Raw genomic sequence first — 19725 nt, forward strand, 5'->3', positions numbered from 1 at the left:
ACCTGAGTTTCATTGAGTGCATTCGTCGGATGAAAATAATTTCAACAGTCTAAATAGCTCATGAATGGATTTGTAAGTTGAGTTTCCTTTTTTTTTTTTTGATAGGCAACAAAATTTTATTAAGAATTGAACAAAGGGTACATTGAGGAGAGACCAAATACAGACCACGGAGAAGAGATACTGTATAGGCCTGAAGAAAAGAAAAGAAAAAAACACATTCAATGTTTCAAACAGTCAGATTAAACATTCCAGTAACATCCTCAATAGATCAAGACCTAACAAAAGCTCTTCCACACTAGTTCAGTAAATATCAGCTCCTCATCCAGCTCATTTCCTTTAGCAATAGTGCAGCAAAAAACCAATCCCAATTGATCATGAAATCCCAGCAAACTGCATTCATCTCAGTTCCATACTTCCATTATCATCAAATGCAACGAAAGCATTCCCATTTAGTCATGAAAACCCAGCAAACTGATTTTCCACACGATTCATCAATATTGCACCTATAGTTTAGCTCATTATCCAGCCATATCCAACAGCAAAAGGAGCATCCGCATTTGGAAAATAACTAAACATGCTCAGAACGTCAAAAAAGCTCTCCCATCTTTGTGATTTGAAAAGAGAGAAAAGTCCACTCCTGCAGAAATAACAGCCTTGCCTCAATTCAGAGAAGGCCCACACTTGACTAATACTCAGCCCTCCAACTCTGAGGAGTTGAAAGAGAATTGGATATTCAAACATCTTCATGTCTTCTTGTCCAGAACATCAGCTCTCATGATCTCATGAGTCCTCCATAGCATTTAGGAATTAAGAAGAGGACTATCCTTCCAGTAGACCTCAAAGCCCTCCCAAAGATGGAAGTTGAAAAGAGGGAAAATACCATACCTCTCCTTTGCATCATGAACCAGTAGAGTGAGTAAAAATAGCAGTAGGGAATAGATACCAAAACCAGCAAAATCTAGATATAGTATGATATAAGCCTCTTAGCCCTCCTACAATCTTCGGAGTTGGAAAAAGGATAAAGCAACCACAAAATCCAGAGAATAGCAAGGCAACATCCAGTTATATCAGCAAATATATAAAGTAGCATCAGCATCTCTTAAACCGTCCTAATTGTAGGAGTTGAAAAGGCCAAATAGGAATGATACCATCTGTTTATTCTCTTAGCCCTCCATAACTTTGGAGTGGAAAGAGATTATAGGGGCAGCTTCCTAAAGTTATACCAGCAAAATCAGAGCAAGCCTCTTAGCCCCCAAAGATTTTGGAGTTGAATGAGGATAAAGCAATATCAATTTCTATGGGTGATCACAGCAAGTCAGAAAAATCCATAACTTCAACATATAGAAAGACAGCAGCAGCAGTTACATGGATGCCTAAATTGTCTTCCCATCATAGGCAAGTCCATCAATTCAGCTTGGTTAAAGAAGTCCCTGAAAAGTCTCATGCTTCTATCTAATCTGGTACATCCCACTCTTTCACACATAACTTTAATCTCATTGAAATCTCCACCCATGCACCAAGGAATATGATGATAAGATTTTCAAAAATAACAGGTCATTCAATAATCCCTCTTAACTCCTAGCCTCATTTGGAGCATAGACATTGATCAGAGCACATTCCAAATTTTATGGATTATTATTAATGACGGTTTAAAAATCCTAGGATTCCACATGGTTAAGAACCTCCTGAAGCCCCTACAGCCCCAGATTCAGCAAACTCCACATTAGTCAAACCCCTTATATTTCATGATATTATCTTCATGCTATGCACGGAAAAGTTTATTGAAAGCATTGTTGTTCCTCTGAAGTAAGAAATAATCTTTGGCTTCAACTTCAATCATTTTCTTCATTTTTAAGATATCAGAATTCGCAAAGTCAATTTCCAGAGTGTTACCTGCTGCAATGATCGTTCGAAGTTCTTCTGAGGTCATATCCTGCTCCTGTCCCTCTGAATATGAGTCTGAAACATACTCATCATTATTATCCTCGTAGCTTTGGCTCAATTCATACAAATTGCGTCTTCTTGCTTTTCTTGATCCTTTCTTAGTATCTCTTGCTCGAAAGTCCACGTGTAAATTGATTCCTTGTATTTGGGAGGCACGAACATTGGAATCAATCTCCACCGGGTTATTCACAGCAAGAGCATTTGCTTCAATCTCCTGTTGTTGTCTTATCACCTCAGCACTTTCAATACCTTGAGCTTCATGATGGTGGTCTTTGTTTAAGGGGCTTATTCGTTCCTCTTCTGATTCTATTCCTGGGTCCACTGAGTCTTGTACAACAGAATCAAGACCTTGGGTGGAGTGCTAATTTCCTCATTACTTTCTTCAACAACTTCTTGGTTTGAAATTTCAGTCGACTTTTGAACATAGGTCTGTTGGTCTTCCATCCCTTGAGCAGCCAAAACTTGATTGTCCTTCTTTGCATGGCAACCTGTATTTTCCAAGCAGTAAGTCTACGGTTCCCGATCTTGGTGCCCGACTTGGTTCCCGATGCTGACGTGGTGGGTGGGCCCCACGTCCGCAAAAGCAAAATTAAAATAAAAAAAACCAAAAAAGGGACTTCTTCTTTCTTGATGCGAAAAGGAACTTCTGGTGTAACAGAGAGAGGGAGGAGGAGAAACAGAGAGAGGGAGGAGGAGAAAGAGAGAGAAAAGGAGGAGGGGGGACGAAGACCACCGGCATCGACTCAACCTCAACCTCCGGCGACCACTGACGCCTCCCTTCGCGAAAATAGCCTCTCCAGACGGCACCCCTTAGCGCACCGACGCCAAGCCACCACCAAGATCTCTCTCTCTCTCTCTCTCTCTCTCTCTCTCTCTCTCTCTCTCAGGAAAGCAGGATTTCAGTTTCCCCAAAAGAAATTCATACTAGAACTTGTTCAAACCACAAAAAATTAGGGTTCCATGTTGTGAAATTGGGGATCTTGATGTACATCTTAGTGCATGACATATGGACTTGTTTTCTGTCAATTGAAGTAAATGGGTAGTTCAAAAGTGAGGACCTGAGCCTAAATTGGAAATACCCATCTGGGTTTGTGCTGCTAAATTGTTGAACCCAGTTATAACCCCACCTCCTCCCCTGTTCAGTTTGGAATCAAGAAAACCCATATCAAAACTGTTATCTAATGACTAATGGGTTACTGAGAAGTGAAAACCCCACCATCCTTGTTATTCTTCGTCTTGGACTCTGGTGGTGGTGGTCGCCGGTTGTCTTCGTCCCTCCTGGCCTCTCCCTCCTCCTCACTCCAAGCCTCACCCCCACCCCCCCCCTCTCTCTCTTCGTTAAAAACCAGAAATCTCTTTTGATTTTTTTTTTTAATTTTGGACAGTAACTGACGTGGCGTGAGGCCCACCGCCACGTCAGCATCGGGAACAAGGTCGGGCCCCCAAGATCGGGAACCGTAGACTTACTGTTTTCCAAGGAAACAGCAAGCCCTTTGTATTACTCCGTAATTGGTAGGTCCCCCTTTACTCCTTTATTCCTTTATTCCTCTCTATTGCGCTGTTGTCCTTTTCTGATACGTTGTTCTTGGTCCCATTGGCTACCTTGTCATCACTTGTACTATCCACGTCATCATCTTCCTCAGTTGGCTTTGAAACCTCTGAACCAGGGCTTGAGACTTGTTTGCTGGATGACACAATCCTGAAAGATTCTTCCTCCTCAACACTGACCATAAACCTCTTCCCTTCCACTATTAACTGAACTTTCCCTTCTATCTTGCAAGATTTCTCAGTAGCAATAAGAAATCTACCTTTCTCAAAGGAAACTTCTCGTAACGTATTATCATCAACTTCGATAAAATGACCCCAAATACTCGCTATTCTTCTAAAGGACGGTACATTCCATACATTGAGAGGCATACCGAAACAGGAGACCCATGCAAATCTTTCCTCTTGAGCACTTTCTCCATTCCATGGCTTGAGTTCTTCTAACCATAATAAGGGCCATTCTAATTTGATCACTTTATCCCTAACTACTCCATTTGCAAACGTTAAGATTAGAAATCTTCCACCCATTGGCTTTATTTGGACCTCAACACCTTCCTTTTTGAAAGCTTCTTCCAAATCTTGAGCTGAGATAAGCCTTCTCATTTTACCCACCGCACTCCTTTCCAGCCATCCATTTCCAACCGGTTGTAAATGGATGCTATTAACCACTCCGTGATTATCTTGAATCGGATTCCCTTCTCCCTGTTTACTCGCTTCTGCTTGGTCTTTCCATCTCCAAATCTCTTTCCCCCTTTCCTTTTTTGAGTGGTCATTATGGCTACGGCCATGTATGGCTGTGTTGAAGCTCTGATTTGTATTGTTCCTGGGGTTGTTATGACCTTTGAATCCCTCTGCTTGCTGGTTAATCCTTTGATTTCTAGGGTTTAACTGAAAAGGAACAATACCTCTTTCAGTATTCCTCTGGTTTAACTGCATCTGTTGAGTTCCTTGGCTTCGATCTGAGTTCCTATCTTGATCTCTCGCTATCTTTTTCATGAATCTTGCCACTTCAACCACCAATTTTTGATCCCACACCCAAGTTCCATCTATCATAGATACAACATGCATCGCCTCTTCTCTTGATTCAAATTTGACAAAGCAAAATCTTTTACCCGATATCTTGCTCCTCTTATTTGGGATGTATATGTCTCTGATCTTCCCAAATCTACAAAACAGATTGTAGAGCCTCGTCTTCCTGATCTCCTCGTATAGATTATCCACGAACAGAGTTGAGTTACCCTGACGATTTCTCTCTCCTCTCTCTCTCCATTTCCGTTTCGCTAAAAATTAATTGGTTTACCTTATACGACATCAAGAAAGATGAAGAGATAACAAAAAATTCATTTATTTGTATTCTGGAACGTTCATGTAACATGTAGTAAGAGTTAATTCAACCGAGTATTCAAATAGTAATAACTAATGATCCTAGCTCTCACATAATATGTCCCGCAATCTAATTAATATACAGATTTGTGAGCAATGGTTTGACTTGTCTCACGTGAATTGTAAGTTCCACCCCGAATTTCACATTTCAAAAACACTGTCACATAAGCGGGATATTTAATAATTGCTCCATAGTAAAGAAATTATTCGACACAAGTTTGGGAGCATACTCCGTACTTGCTCTTGAGTACTTATGTCATATTTCCTTGACATCCATTTTTAGAACTCTTTTTATTCGAAACAAATAAAATGAAACACTAATTAACTGTAAACATAACCACAAAAATTATTTGTTCATTTCACGAGTCCCAATAATTTTCTTGAGATTTTTCACTCGTACTACTCACAATTCTATCTCTTACATAGTAAATGGCATGGCTGTTACAATAACATCTTTATACATGTATATATCTGGACACACAAATATATCTACTAGGTGTTCTTATTTATTTATTTATGCATATATATTATAACTATCTTGAAGGGAGTCAAATGGTACATTTTGTTACCCACGTTACAATCCGTCACCGTGTATAGTTGTCTGAACTTAAACGATATTTCGTAATCTGCATATTCTCCTCAAAATAGTCGGGTTAAATTGGAGGAGAAGAGTATATATCTTCACACAACTTGACAACCTCATCCTTTAGTAGCGTAACCATAGCCGCTCTGCTAAATCCAGCCTCCCCCGGTAGCGATGGAGGGATTAGTACTTGCCCTTCTCCCAACACAGGCTCAATGTAACAAGAAACTTGAATCCGATCACAAAATTCTTCAAATATGGTTGAATTTGACTCCACGTTATCTAATTTAGCACAAATTTGGTCTCGATCGCTAATTGTGGATATTGAATAGGATTCAAAATTATCACCTTCCAACCGCTCAATCAAATTGAGTATCCTTTTATTTTCCATCTTCTTCACTGCTTCCCCTATAGCAAAAACTGCTTCTGACAATCCATTTTGATCTCCCAAACATTCCCATGTGTGAACTTTATGGTGTACCATGCAATTTCCAAAGAAACCCATGTCCAAACCTAGGGTTTCCCTCTTATCTGTGGGCACACGCTTCGAAAATAGCATCGAGTGCGCCCCTTTTTAGAGCACAGCAAAACGCTAAATTCAAAGTAGCCACTTGGGTTTCAAGGTCCGACACCCAAGGAACCGAACTTAAAACGTTTGCTACATTTTTTGATTTGAAAAAGGCTTTATAGACTAATCCGTTGTCACCTTTGATATCGTAGGTTCGGGAGCCAGGTTACGAGAGAAGAAGGGTTTTAAGACACCTCCTCTCACCCAATCCGGAGATCGGTCTCTATGCGGGCATTTGTAAAACGTTTGTGATTCTCTCTCATTAATCAATTTTTAGCCAGTTACGGCGGAGAAACAATTTAAGAGAATTAAAACTGTAACAGGTTTGCAAGATGTGATGGATGACATGCTCGCTTATTGAAACAACTAGTATAGGATAAAAATAGACTCTTGTGGGAGTTTAAACAGACTGGAAGGCTCTCATTTTAGAGTACCATTTTAGAGTGTCGTGCGCAGAAAAAATCAACATGCACTGATCAAGTCACTGCATGCAGACCAAACCTGCGTGCGCCACACCAAAACTTGCCCGCGCTAGTAAGCTTAAACCCACAGTTCTTCTTTTCAACCCTATGGGCTCTGGAAATGACCAGTGCACATCTAGGATAAACCACGCAGTTCGTATGGCAGTTAATGTACAGTTATAGGCAGTTTTGCGTGGGCTACAAAGCCACCAAATGAATAAAACACGTCATAAATAGTGTGGGGATAAAAACAGAGGCCAAGGCTTAGTTACCCATACAAAGGCCAGCTTACTGGTCGAGACTGGAACTGCGAGCGTGGGTAGACCACTGCTGTGCACATGTTTGAGTCAACAAACCACTGCTTCATTTCACATATTTATGGGTTCTGGAACATATCCAGGATGGCCCCAGGGGCATTCCATTGTAGCAAGTAAGAATATTAACTAAAAACTAGCAGTTTTAACAAGGAAAAACAGTAGACTAGCTTTTAGCATGCTCACAGTGATATATATGCAAAGAAAACAGCATAAAAGAACAAGACCCATGTCCCCATGCACGCAGATTTGCACGCGAGCTATTGACCGACGCACGTAAGTCTCTTGTCCACACGATTTTTGAAACCCTGCTAACTTTAGGGCCAGGACTTAGTATTGATTACTAGCCTTGACCCTATCAGCCCACCTTAGGGATCAGAACAGAATACAGATCAAAGGTGTTATACCTTTGGTTCTAGGGTTTGAAAAGATGCAATTAAGCTTTGAACTTGAAGGGTTGGATGGAGGTGCTTGATGTGTGGAAAACAAGTGTATTGCTTGTTAAGGTCCTTTTTTTGCAAGAGAGAGATGAACAAGAGGCTTATGCTTTGAAGCTTGTGCTAGGGAACTTTTGTCACCTTGGAACCCCTTGCTTATGTGTGAGAGAGGGGAATATATAGGGCAATGGGGGTGAAAGAGGACTACACCAGCCAAGTAATGACTAATGGCTTTGGCCCAAAGCCTTCCCCCTCATTAGATGAAAGGGTCCAATGAGAGGGAAAAGGTGAAATATTAATAAAGGGTGTAAGGGCAGTCCCCTGGCGAAGACTGCTCTTTGGACCAAACAAAGTCTTCCACCAGCCCCAAAAGACCTTTTGATCATGACTGAATAAAGGTGATGGGACGAGATTTGACCAGCACGTGCGGGTGGTGGACCTGTGTGCGCGGGTTCAAGCAACCATGCATCAACAGACAAACTTTGACTGTTGACCAACATGTGGCACTTGGACCAACGTGCGATGGTTTTGGACAAACGCATGCAGGCAGGTTTTCTGGCTTTTAAATTGGCTTAGGTTAGGTTAGGCTCAAAAGTGTGTCAAACACTCAAAGCACAAATATGCTATCATTTTTGAGGTGTTCTTGATCCATTTTATCATTAGGGAATCAAATACCGTAAGTAAACTGATCTGAAAAGTCCAGATTGGGGTGTCTACAATATCCAAACTTGTAGACATGTTTGTAGTAGTACCATTTCCTTCTCCTTTTATTTTGCTCACGCAAACCCCAAATAGCCCAGCTAGGGCTTCAGTGGGCGTCCGGGATGAATCATCGGGTGCACCTACAGTTTTAGCCATGGCTATACAGGATTGCAACATTTCGTATGTAAACCTGAATGCAACAGTTGCATGTTGCTTAGCTATGTCAGGAGTTGGATTTCGTATTGATGTTTTGTAACGGTCAATTAAGGTAGTGTAAGTTTGGTGGTTGGTGTTTTTGTTGCCAGGTTTTGGTAGTGGTAGTGGTTGGAAGGGAAGAGGAGTGGGCATTTTGCCGCCAAGGGTTATGTCAGCCCATGCCTTGATGAACATGGCAGCAGAAGGGGGATCAACTAGGAGGTGGGTGCAGCTCAGGCCGATTGCTAGACCGCCACTACTACAATAATCGTAAAAAATGACGCTTGGAAAAGTGAAAAGATGTCTCTTTTTGAAAAACTATAATTAAAAATAATACAATGAGTAAATAATGTCAGTCATCCAAAAAACTGTGATGTAATATATTTATGATGTCATTTTCTAAAAAACTGACATAAATATTATTTCTTTTTAATGTCAATTTTTCCTAAAATGTGATATAATATATCTATGATGTCACTTTCTAAAAAACTGACATAACTATTATTTCTTTTTAATGTCAATTTCTCCTAAAGTGTGATCTAATATATTTATGATGTCACTTTCTAAAAACCTGACATAATTATTATTTCTTTTTAATGTCAATTTCTTATTAAATGTGACATTAAAAGAACGTTGAAAACAAAACAATACAAAGGATCTATTGAAAGAAACTCACTTGAAAGAAACTAACCTATTTATAATGAAGGCCGAAGCCAATGTACAAGAGAGTGGAGAGGAGAAAATCAGAGTGATGGTTTTTTAGAGAGAGAGAAGGGCAAACCAAAACCTGCTTCACTAAATACAAGCAGGACCTATTTATAAAGGTCCAAAAACCAAATGAAAAGAAAATTACATCCGAATTCAAGTGAAATGAAATTCACCGGGTACACAGAGGGGGCCCCATCGACATGACTTTCGATCCACTGGATGTAAAAACTCCATAATTAAGCTTTACTATTTCACCAAAGTTAGGTGAGATAATTACTTTACACCGAAAGTAATTTTGTCTTCAAGCAAACATTATTGCTTCTTTTCTTTTCCTTTACAAGACAGCTGTTCCGTCATTATTTCGGTCATACTGTCCCAATAATCTGCCAGAGTCGGTGCTGGTGTGGACCCATCATCTTCATAGGGGTCCTGGGATTCTCCTGCTAGGCAAGTAAATGGATTATTGTCATTTTTATTGCTTTTTGCTGATGTCATGGACTCATCATCAGCTGCTGTTGTAGTTTGGACAGTTTGAAGGAATTGTTCCTTCATGAAGTCCATGGTCTTCATAACAACTTCATCATCTGTTAAATTCGGATTTTTTGCCCTAATTTGAGCAGAGATATCCAAAAACGGATTCTTAATTGATAATTTTTCCTTTTGCTTGATCTGCAGCTTCAATTCATTTGTTGCAGATTTTATTTCTGCAAATGTTTTTTCTATATTAATGCCTTTCCACCATCTGTATTGAAAGATTCGGTGAAGAACTGGGAGGCCTGAATTATCTTTGCCAATTTCAATATCCCACTTCCATATCCATGGAATACCAAAAGTAATCATAGTGAGAAGGAATGATTTTCCTTCTGATATCCCCTGTAGTTGAGGATGATGTTGGTTGAAGAACTCCATTTCCTTCTGAACCTCGGGAGGCAAAAAATCAGCTTTTGGTCCAAATTTAGACCACCATTAAAGAAACCAATTTGGAAGCTCATTTTTCCCCACAAATTTGGGACATATTTTGAAAAACCAAGAATGTTTTCTTTTTTGGTTTTGATAATAAAAAGCTTTTGTCCAGGCTTCAATGTAGTCCCAATAATTGAAATGTATTGGAACACCATTTTCACCTTTTATTGACAAGGTTTTGGTTTGAAGTGGGTGAATTCCCCATTTTCCGATTGGAATGACCATCTTAATTATGGCCTTACTGTAACTAATTGGGCTTTTTTGATCCAATTTAGTTTCGTATGTGTGGCTAAATTCCACAGAACCTGTCTCGGAGAGCATTGTCTCATATTGATATCTGTATTTCCCATTGAGAACCGGATAACTCATTGTATCCAAATAACGGGACTTAATTTCCCATGGATTATTGCAATATTGTTCATCCTGCGATTCCAGGATTAATATTATTTCTTTGGTTTCCAACAATTTGAAAACCTTTTCTGTTTGAACCACCTCTGCCATTGAAAGTGATGATGATGCAGAAGCAGCATCCTGTAGTGATGGATATTGGAGTTTGTGAGCCTTTAAGTAGGCTTCCACTTCTGCTTGCGTGACCCTCGATTTGCCATGCCCACGAGCACTATTACCACGACCTCGTCCTCTATCCGGAGGTCTATTCATCTGCAAAATTAAGCAGTAGACAGAATTGTTAGCTCCGTTTGAAGTCTTTGTATTGATAACTGGAGTAACTCTATTTCCTAGTCTTCATCGTCATCAGATCCATATTGGTGATAATGCCGAAGCAGTGCTTCTCTGGCATGTATCCATCTTATAACATGGCTGAGATTGTGAGGCCATTTTAATATTGTCATTTCAACATGAGTGTTGAAAACAGCTCTTTGTAATTTCAAATATTGCTGAAATATTTTTCTTTGCAAAACAAAGTTATTATAATTCATCCCTGCAAAAATTCACGGGTGAGAAAATCAGGTAGAGAATTATTTTCTCCCTTAATATATTCAATATTAAAATCAAAAGCAGATAATTCAGACTGCCATCTAGCAAAAATTTGCTTTGATGCAAGGTTTTTAATATCCTGCTTTAAAACCTGTTTGGCAGCACTACAATCAACTCGTAGTAAAAATTGTTGATTTAGTAGGTCATCCTGAAATTTATTTATACATTTGATAATAGAAAGAATTTCTTTCTTTATTGTGCTATAATTAGCTTGTGCATTTTTGAAGAGTCCAGAAGTAAATCTTACTAACTCTTCTTTTCCAGAATTTGGGTTATACTGTTTTAAGATGCCACCATAACCAATATTAGAGGCATCAGTTTCCACAAATTTCTTCCATTCTGGATTAGTAATAGCAAGACATGGAAGTTGCTTGGCTTTCAATTTAATTTTTTGGACAGCCTTAGTATGTATTGCTGTCCAAGGAGGAGGATTCTTCTTAAGTCTTTCATATAATGGAGCCGAGTCCTGAGCTAACTCCTTATAATAATCTCCTATATAATTAAGACTCCTAAGAAATCGTTGCAATTGAGTCTTATTTCTTAATTCATCAGGGAATTTAGAAGCAAACTCTATACTCCTATCAATTGGAATAATTTTCCCTTGATAAATATTGTGTCCCAATAATCGGACATTGGTTTGAAATAGCTTCATTTTTGGGGCAGAAACCACCAAACCATTTCTCTTAATAACATCTTTAAAAATCCTAAGATGTTTAATATGTTGATCGATGTTTTGTGAAAATATTAAAACATCATCAATATAACAAATTGCAAATTCTGCATAAGGATAAAAAATATCATTCATAATATTTTGAAATTCTGAAGGTGCATTCTTCAGACCAAATGGCATAACACTCCATTCAAAATGTCCAAATGGAATTGTAAACGCTGTTTTGTATCGATCAGATTCGTTAATCTGAATCTGCCAATATCCAGATTTTAAATCAAATTTAGAGAAAATGACTGCCTTATTCAGTCTATCTAACAAGTCTTTTTTATTGGGAATAGGGTATCTTATCCACATTAGAACCTCGTTGAGGGGTTTGTAATTGATAACTAATCTAGGAACACCTCTCTCCTTCTCAGCATTTTTATTAACATAAAAAGCTGTACAACTCCAAGGAGAATAACTCTTCCTGATTAATTGCTTTTTCAAAAGATTGCCAACTTCATTTTGACACATAATCAAATATTCTTGTTTCATTTGAGAAGGTCTTGCTTTAGTAGGAATTTTTCTTTCATCAAAACCTTTCTCATAAGGAAGTGAAACAATGTATTTTTTCCTATCCCAGAAAGCATTAGGGATATCACTACAAATTTCTTTTTGAAAATCTTTTTCTATTTGAGAAATTTTCTCTTTCAAAATGGGTTTTTGTAAAGTTTCCTCAATCCCCATTAATATTATTTCTTTTTGAAGGAAATTTATTTGTCTATCCTTATTGGAAATTTTTCTCATGATATCATTTATTTCCCTGTATACAGGAGGAGAAACAAATTCAAAGAAGATTTCATGCCCATCAACATGAGCAGTTATACCAGCAGTACTAGTCTGCATTGGCATCAGCATAGTTAAGAAAGGAGTTCCCAGAATTAACTCATGTTGGAGATTCCTTATACAAAGAAATGATGTTTCCAAGCAAATGCCTTTATTGCAAATGTAAACATTATTGAGTTTATATTTAATGATCATCTTAGACCCACTTGCATTAGTGAGACTCTGAGAAGTTTTCTCAAAATATTGAGTTGGGACTATACCCTCTTGGATACAATTCATGTCGGCACCACTATCAACAAGAGCAATGATATTGTTAATAGTGTATTCCTTATGTATTACCAGATTTACCCGAACATGCCATTTCTGATAAATCATATTATTAATATTATGAAGATAAGTAGAGTCTTCAGTTTGACTCTTAACTTCTTCACTTAAAGGAGTCAATTTTTTGTTAATTTCACAAAGCTCTTGAGTGGCCTTGACTTGAAAAGATTTTAACAGTTTGATTTCTGTTTTCAAAATATTTATTTCGCCCTGAAGGTCAGGAATAGTAACTGGTTTGGTTCTATCAACCTGTTCTATCCTATCTAGAACATTTTTAAGACTATAAGTCTTATTGGGCATGAGAGGTTGTTCCCTCTCTTCTTCAATATTAGAAGAAATGCAAGTCTCAATGATTTTATTTTTAACTGAGGATCCTCAATCTGATCAATAATATCCAACAAGCCTTGTTGCTTATTGGTGAGAACATTGATACTAAGGCCATTCATTTCAACAATAGCCTTCCAATAATTATTAGAGGTTGAGCATTCTATACTATTACAATTACAATTATTAGAATCCTCTTCTTCAGTAGAAGAAGTGTTTTCCTGGTCATGATCAGATACTTCATTTATCTGGCCTTCTGAGTCTTCCTGTGACTCAGAATCACTAGAATCTATCAATAACTTAAAGAGTTGTTGTTTTAACCCTTCATCAATTTGGAGCTCATTAAGCTTCTTCTTGGTCTTGCACTTGTTAGCATAGTGCCCTATCTTACCACATTTAAAACATTTTGCTGTGGTTTTCTTTTGGGATTTACCCTTTTTGTTTTTGTCAAAAGTGGACTTCTTAGAATCAAATGGCTCAGAAGTCTTTTTATTCTTATGGATTTTTCTTTTAGAATATTGTTTAGTAGTTTTATTACTACTTTTTTTTTTGTTTTTGATCGGTTTTGGGTATTGAGTCATATCATACCCAAATTGATCACAAAATTGATCTACCTCTTGTTTACCAGTCAAATTTTGTTTTTTCAATTGGTTGTGCAATTTAATGTCATTACACAAAGTTAATCCTTCCTGGATAATAATGGCAATTATTTGCCCATAAGTGTAATTATCATAATTGATGGTTAGACCATTGTTTTAATCTCTCATTTTCTTCCTTATTTTCTCTGCAAAGAAATAAGGTAAACCATCAACAAATTTAGATTTCCAATGCTCACTATTAGCATCTGTTCTTTGCATGACTTTTGCAAGAAACACATCTTTATACCAACGAAAATGGGTTAACGTTGGACATTTTAAATTCTGAAGTAATTCTCTACTTCTTTCCCGTTGGTTATCCCAGTGGCCAACAAAATGTAAAATTATTGATTGAACATGTGTATAAACTACATCTTGCACTTGTTCACCATTCTCCTTAGTCTTTACAGCATTTAAAATTTCTGATCTTTGGTTTGCTGTTAGGACATTATCCCACCAACCTTTGATCATACCAGTGAATCCAACAGTGATCCATCGAGCCACCGTTTGATCATCATTATCATTATTTACACAAATAGTACTGTACATCAACATTTGATGAACAACTGCAAAAATTTGATATTCAATCATACCATCTATGTTCCATTCATAGATTTTCCTGCCACTATATGACATCTGTTTCTGGAAACTAGATTCCTCATAAAGCATATCTTGAGGAGTTGGTCTTTGATAGTAATACCTATCAGCTCCTGAATAAGGAAACTTAGTGGGGTATTGTATTTTATTAACAACATCAGGCTGTGACTGGGCAAAAATATTTTCTAATTCAAGCACCTCTTGGTCGTCCATGTCATCGGAATCCATATCCTCAGATATGGTGTTCAAAGAAAGACCTTGAAGTCGTTTCTGCAATTCTTTGACTAAGTCAGTAGTTTCACTTGGATTCTTTAAATTGAATCCAGTTATAGACACGGGTGGCCTAATATTCGAAGGAGAGACTTCATCTTTCTCCTTATTCTTTGGTCTGAGTTCCATAACTTGACCATCAATATAGCTAACCTGTTCCTCAATTTGAACCAATTGGTCACCAATAGTATTAAGAATTAGGTTGGTATAATTATTCTGTTTGTGAATCCTACCATTAACATCAGTGTTTGCAGGTTTCACAAACGCTACAGTCTCTAAAGAAAGTTCAGAATCTGAACTTCCTTCCACTGATAAAGGGATAGTTGGAGGATGTATAGAAGAGATCGGTATTCCTGTCATTGATCTCCAATTCCTCTTATAATCTTGGATAACATTAATTTGTTTATCCAATTCTGTAAAATATTTTCCATAAAACCAGTGGATAAAAGGAATAATAGTTTTGGTATAGCTTATGCTATCATAAAATTCTTCTTTGAATTTTTGCAACTGGTTCTTGCTACACTTAGAGAAATACCATTCTCTAAATTCCTTATATTTAGGCTGTTGAAATTCTCTATTAATTTCCTTCCTAATTTCAGGATCTATTATCATTATTAATTGTAAAATTCATTTCACTAGCAGTAGGCGATTCTACTGGATTATTGTAAACTCCATGAGGAATTTGATTTTGGGATATACTAATTCCTGCCAAATTAATATCTTCAACAGGATGTTGTGATTCGGGAATTTCCGAAATAGAGTGTCTGCTATTGGTAGGAATACTAACCCTATATGGTTGTCTATTTGCAGAAAAATTAGAACTTCGGCTCCTTAGAAGTCGGTCAGGTTGGGAATTTCTGAAATTCAAAGATACCTTGCCATCACTGTCTTGAACTATTTGTTCAATTTGATTAACAATGGGTCTAGGTGGGACCGCATTATTAATCACCCAATTATCTGGGAATGTAATTTCTTCCCAGATGATCAACCTATTGGTTACTATATTAGAGGTCAACATATTTGTTTCAACCAAAACAGTCTGATCCAAAGGTCTTAATTGACGAACTCTGGGATTAACTGTATTCAAAACTTTATAGCAAATTCTATAAACAACAGCTATAACTTCAGATCCAGACAAAAAATCATAGCCCCTAGTTTGGATCTTGCAATTCAAAACTTCACTCAAATTTCTATCCGTCAGTGATAGAGCTAAATTAGGATAAGCATTAAAATAAACATGACCATGACACAAACTGGTCTCAACAGCCCCCATAATTGAGGCTCTCCAATTATTACACCTGCCATCTCTAAGTGTTACTTGTAGGCAAGTATCCATACCAAGTAAAGTTAACGGTTTAAGTGCAATTTGTACTAAACCAATATGAACATATTTATATCTGTGCATATGTGCAACAAGATCACTACGATCCATAAGATTTATTATTTTATCCTGGAGCTCTAGGCTCTCAGTTCTTTCCATGGTTTTTATTGCCATGCTGCTTTTGAATTCAAACAAACCATACCCATATATATTAGAAGGGCGCACTGGAGGAATTGTCCAGTGATTCAATTGTTCTTGCACATCGGCATATTCAATTAATTCTGAATTTTTTATTCGATCATTATCAGATCTAAATATTCTTCTCATTTTGTGATTGTGTTAGTGCTTGTAAATATTCTTCTCATTTTTTTTTGTTTTAGAGTAAACGGCACCATATGCGGGGCACGCGCAGTACCTCTAATCTTAATCCCGCCCAAAATAAACCCCGATGGAAACCTCTCAACTTCCACGATCTCTCTCTCTCTCTCTCTCTCTCTCTCTCTCTCTCAACCAACCCTAGCCATTGCTTTGGAGTCTCAAATCAAGTCACTTGACATCGTTAAGTGGCGGTGGAAGCACGTCACTATGATATTCGCAGTTGATTGATCTTGGTCCCCACTCGCCCCGTCGTTGCTTTGGTCACCGATTGGCTTGAAATCATACAGGTACCCACGGCTTTGTTTAGACAGTTCCTCACAATTTTTTGTCTAATTTTTTCGTTATTGAATTTATGGGTGCTATTTACATGGTGCAAAATTTGTTTCAATGTTGATTGATCAGTTGCTAGGTCTTGTCTGGATTGTCAAGATGAATCATCTAGGTATGAATTCATTTGCATTACAGGCGTTTGATAATATGCTCGTGTCAATCTATGCTCTGTACAATCATATAGGTGAGTATCCATTCGCATTATAGGTGTTTGATAATAAGCTCAGATGAATGATATTCATCCACTTTTTAGGAAGTAAACAAGGTTCACGGGCAAATCTTTCTATTTGGTGAACTCATTAGGAAATTTGGGTTTATTACCATAAGGCTAAGGTTGTTGCCTTTGATGAAATTTACAAGGCCCCTGAAGAGAAAAAGAGAGGAATCACAATTGCAACGGTAGGATATGTATGTCTTTTGCTGGTTTTCACATTGTTATGCTAGGTCATATGATTGAGCGTAGCCTTCATTGCTTCTCGAAACCATGTGATAGTTTTGAAGCACCTTCAGTGCTGACTACAATGTTATGTTGAAGGCCCATGTAGAGTGACTGCTAAGCGCACATGTAAATTGCCCAGGTCATGAATATTATGTTAAGGTAAGACCTAGTAAATATGCGTTCACCACAAACGAATTACGATTTTTTCCTTTGAATACTAATCCCCGAAGTTCCAGTTGGTTGTTTATATTTCATTTGTTTGTACGGACTACATAGATATGCACTAATTTCCCCCTACTTGTTGATTTGCAGAACATGATTACTGGAGCTCCTCGAAAGCTTAGAAGTATTGAACATCATTTCATAGTCTTGCCAAGCATTTTAATCCGTTTAGCAGGTAGGCCTCGTTCCTTATCATACGATTTCACTGTCCAATTTAACTCCCCATCTAATTTGTGGAAGCACATAATTGTTATAGAGAAACTTAGTGTTCCTATTTTCCTATCTAATTTGCTTTTTTATATGTATGGAATATGTGGAATTTGCGAGAGAAAATATAATTTTTTCTTTTTTCCAATTGTGTTTAATGAAGGATATATATGCCGAGTAATGCAAACTTTTGGGTTGGAGAAAGTTGGAATAAGCGAATAGTTATATGGGGTCATTTATTTTTATTTTGTACTTTTCGGATTGAAAGATCACACCTTATGTACTAGAGCATATTTTAATTTTAATTTATCAATGTATACTTCTTTATTCAGTAATGGATGTTTTTATTTTTTTATTATTTTTAATGATTCTGAGCTGGAACTAGAATTGTGATTTTTTTTTTAGGATAAAAGATAGAAAAGATGACAGTTTAAAACTGTCATCTTTGACTTTTTTTTATTATGCTTTAAAAAAGTCATCTTTTGAAAAGATGACAGTTTTAAAGCACTTTAATGATGTTTCACAACTGTTATCTTCTACTTTCAATTACATTTAAAAAGCGTCATCTTTATAAATATTGATGACAGTTCCAAACTGTCATTTTAAGCTTTAGACTTTTAATGACAGCTCCATAGATGACAGTTTTAAAACTGTCATCTTTCATGTTTAATGACACTTTTAAACTATCATCTTTTACGATTATTATAGTAGTGGCCTTCTTCAAATTCAGTGAGCTACAATGGAATAATAAATTAATTAATTAAGCTCCCACTAGCATGAATTTTGTCTTTCATATATATAAACCAGATAATCTAGACAAAAAAACAAAGAAAAAGAACCAGTAATAAATCAGAGTCCGGGTAGAGGTAACTGGACTAGGAGAAACCCAGCCGAGGAAAAAGAAATTGGGAGAAGCAAACTCTACAAAGGAAAAGCTGAAAAACCGTAAATAAATCCACTGGCTTTTCTTATCTTTTATTTGGCAGACGCTCTGTCAACTCTGAACTCGCAAGATTTGCACCTACCGAAAGGGTTGAAGGTGGAAGAAAGGAACTAGAGGCAAACCGGATCGAGCAGAGACTCAACTCTCTACATGTTCATGAAAAAATGGATCCGGAAAATTCTCACACTTCCACTGTAAAATTATTGTACTTTAAAATCAGTACACTTTTCGCTGTGAAATACTCTCACGTATCGATGGCAAAACAGTCAACTCAATCACAACAGGATTTACACGTTCATGAAAAATTCAATAGTAAGTCAACAAAACAGAACTATATAGCTTGCAGGCTGCACGCAAAATGAATTAAATTTTTTCATTTGTATGGGTAACTAGATTACATTCACCTCTGAAAAAATGTAAAATAAGGGGGAAAATGCTTCAAACAAACCCTTATTTGGAACATAAACTTGCCTGAACATAAAACGTAGACCAAAAATAGGGCTTGTAGTACATATCCTCCCAATGAACAAGCTCAAGCTCTTTCTCCCCGTCCACGCGCCTTAACCACCCCTCCACGCTCCCTTTCGCCTATGCCTCCATCAGTATCACTCCTGCGTCATTGCACTTGATCATCCACTGCCCTTCATCGTTCTTCAGTAACCGGCCTGTCACCATAGGAAAGCTATTAAGCAATTCCGATATAGACTCTCTTAGCTTCTTGGTAACTGCCCCGACTGCCCGATCTGGAGGGGTCGGATAGTAGTACACCATTCGGATCGCCCGGTTGGGTTCCATGACCAGAGCAGATAGATGGTGGTATTTTCCGGGTTGGACTGGCTTGGTGCTGACCACGGTCTGTTTGCATAGTATTGTGATTTGATCCGACATTGATTGGATTGTGGTCTAGACCCTTTTTGCTCTAGCTGTTTAAGTGTTGTTCCAAGTTTAATGTATATATGTATATTATTTGTAGTTATTTATGACATCTATTTTTGAATATTGGCTTGAATTAATTAAGGTGGTCAAGTTCTCATGTCTAACAGAAAAACCGAACTCTTGTTTAGTGTGGGAAATGAAGTTTTCATGATTCCTATGGCACAAGGTTCTTCTTTTCAAAAGAAAATATGAGACGGTTCTTTTATAAGCACTATACGAGGCCAAAAGACCTTTAATCTGGTCTAATGATACTTAGTGCGCACTTACGTGCTAGAAGTTAAGATGTCAGAAGTTAATTTCTCTAAAGTGCTAATCTAACTCTTATGACAGTACTATCTTTTAGGAAGGGAAAAAAAAAATCACCACACGTGCTATTTGGCCCAAAGTTTGGATAGCACATTGGCGTGGGGTTTGGTGTGGTGTGGTGTGGTGTCATCCGCGTGGTGCATGCTATCAACAAATCATGTAATGACAAGTATTTTTTGACCAATAAACGACAATTTGG

General features: G+C 37.5%; 1 protein-coding gene, 1 long non-coding RNA gene and 1 pseudogene across 2 annotated transcripts; 1 reads left to right on the top strand and 2 right to left on the bottom strand.

Annotated features, from left to right (window-relative positions):
• Positions 1 to 3468: 3468 nt before the first annotated feature.
• Positions 3469 to 5335, bottom strand: LOC131317507 (uncharacterized). Its single transcript, XM_058347056.1, has 3 exons — positions 5295 to 5335; positions 4790 to 4844; positions 3469 to 4689 (listed from the first exon to the last, which is right to left on the bottom strand). The coding sequence occupies exons 1-3, from the start codon at positions 5333 to 5335 to the stop codon at positions 3469 to 3471; spliced, it is 1317 nt and encodes a 438-aa protein (XP_058203039.1).
• Positions 5336 to 5525: 190 nt separating this feature from the next.
• Positions 5526 to 19172, bottom strand: LOC131317508 (rosmarinate synthase-like; annotated as a pseudogene).
• Positions 17076 to 17692, top strand: LOC131315604 (uncharacterized). The gene is made up of 2 exons (XR_009196828.1): positions 17076 to 17309; positions 17505 to 17692. It is a non-coding gene; the product is annotated as an uncharacterized LOC131315604 (long non-coding RNA).
• Positions 19173 to 19725: the final 553 nt, after the last annotated feature.

Source organism: Rhododendron vialii, chromosome 2a (assembly GCF_030253575.1).
Source record: "Rhododendron vialii isolate Sample 1 chromosome 2a, ASM3025357v1".
NCBI lineage: Eukaryota > Viridiplantae > Streptophyta > Magnoliopsida > Ericales > Ericaceae > Rhododendron > Rhododendron vialii.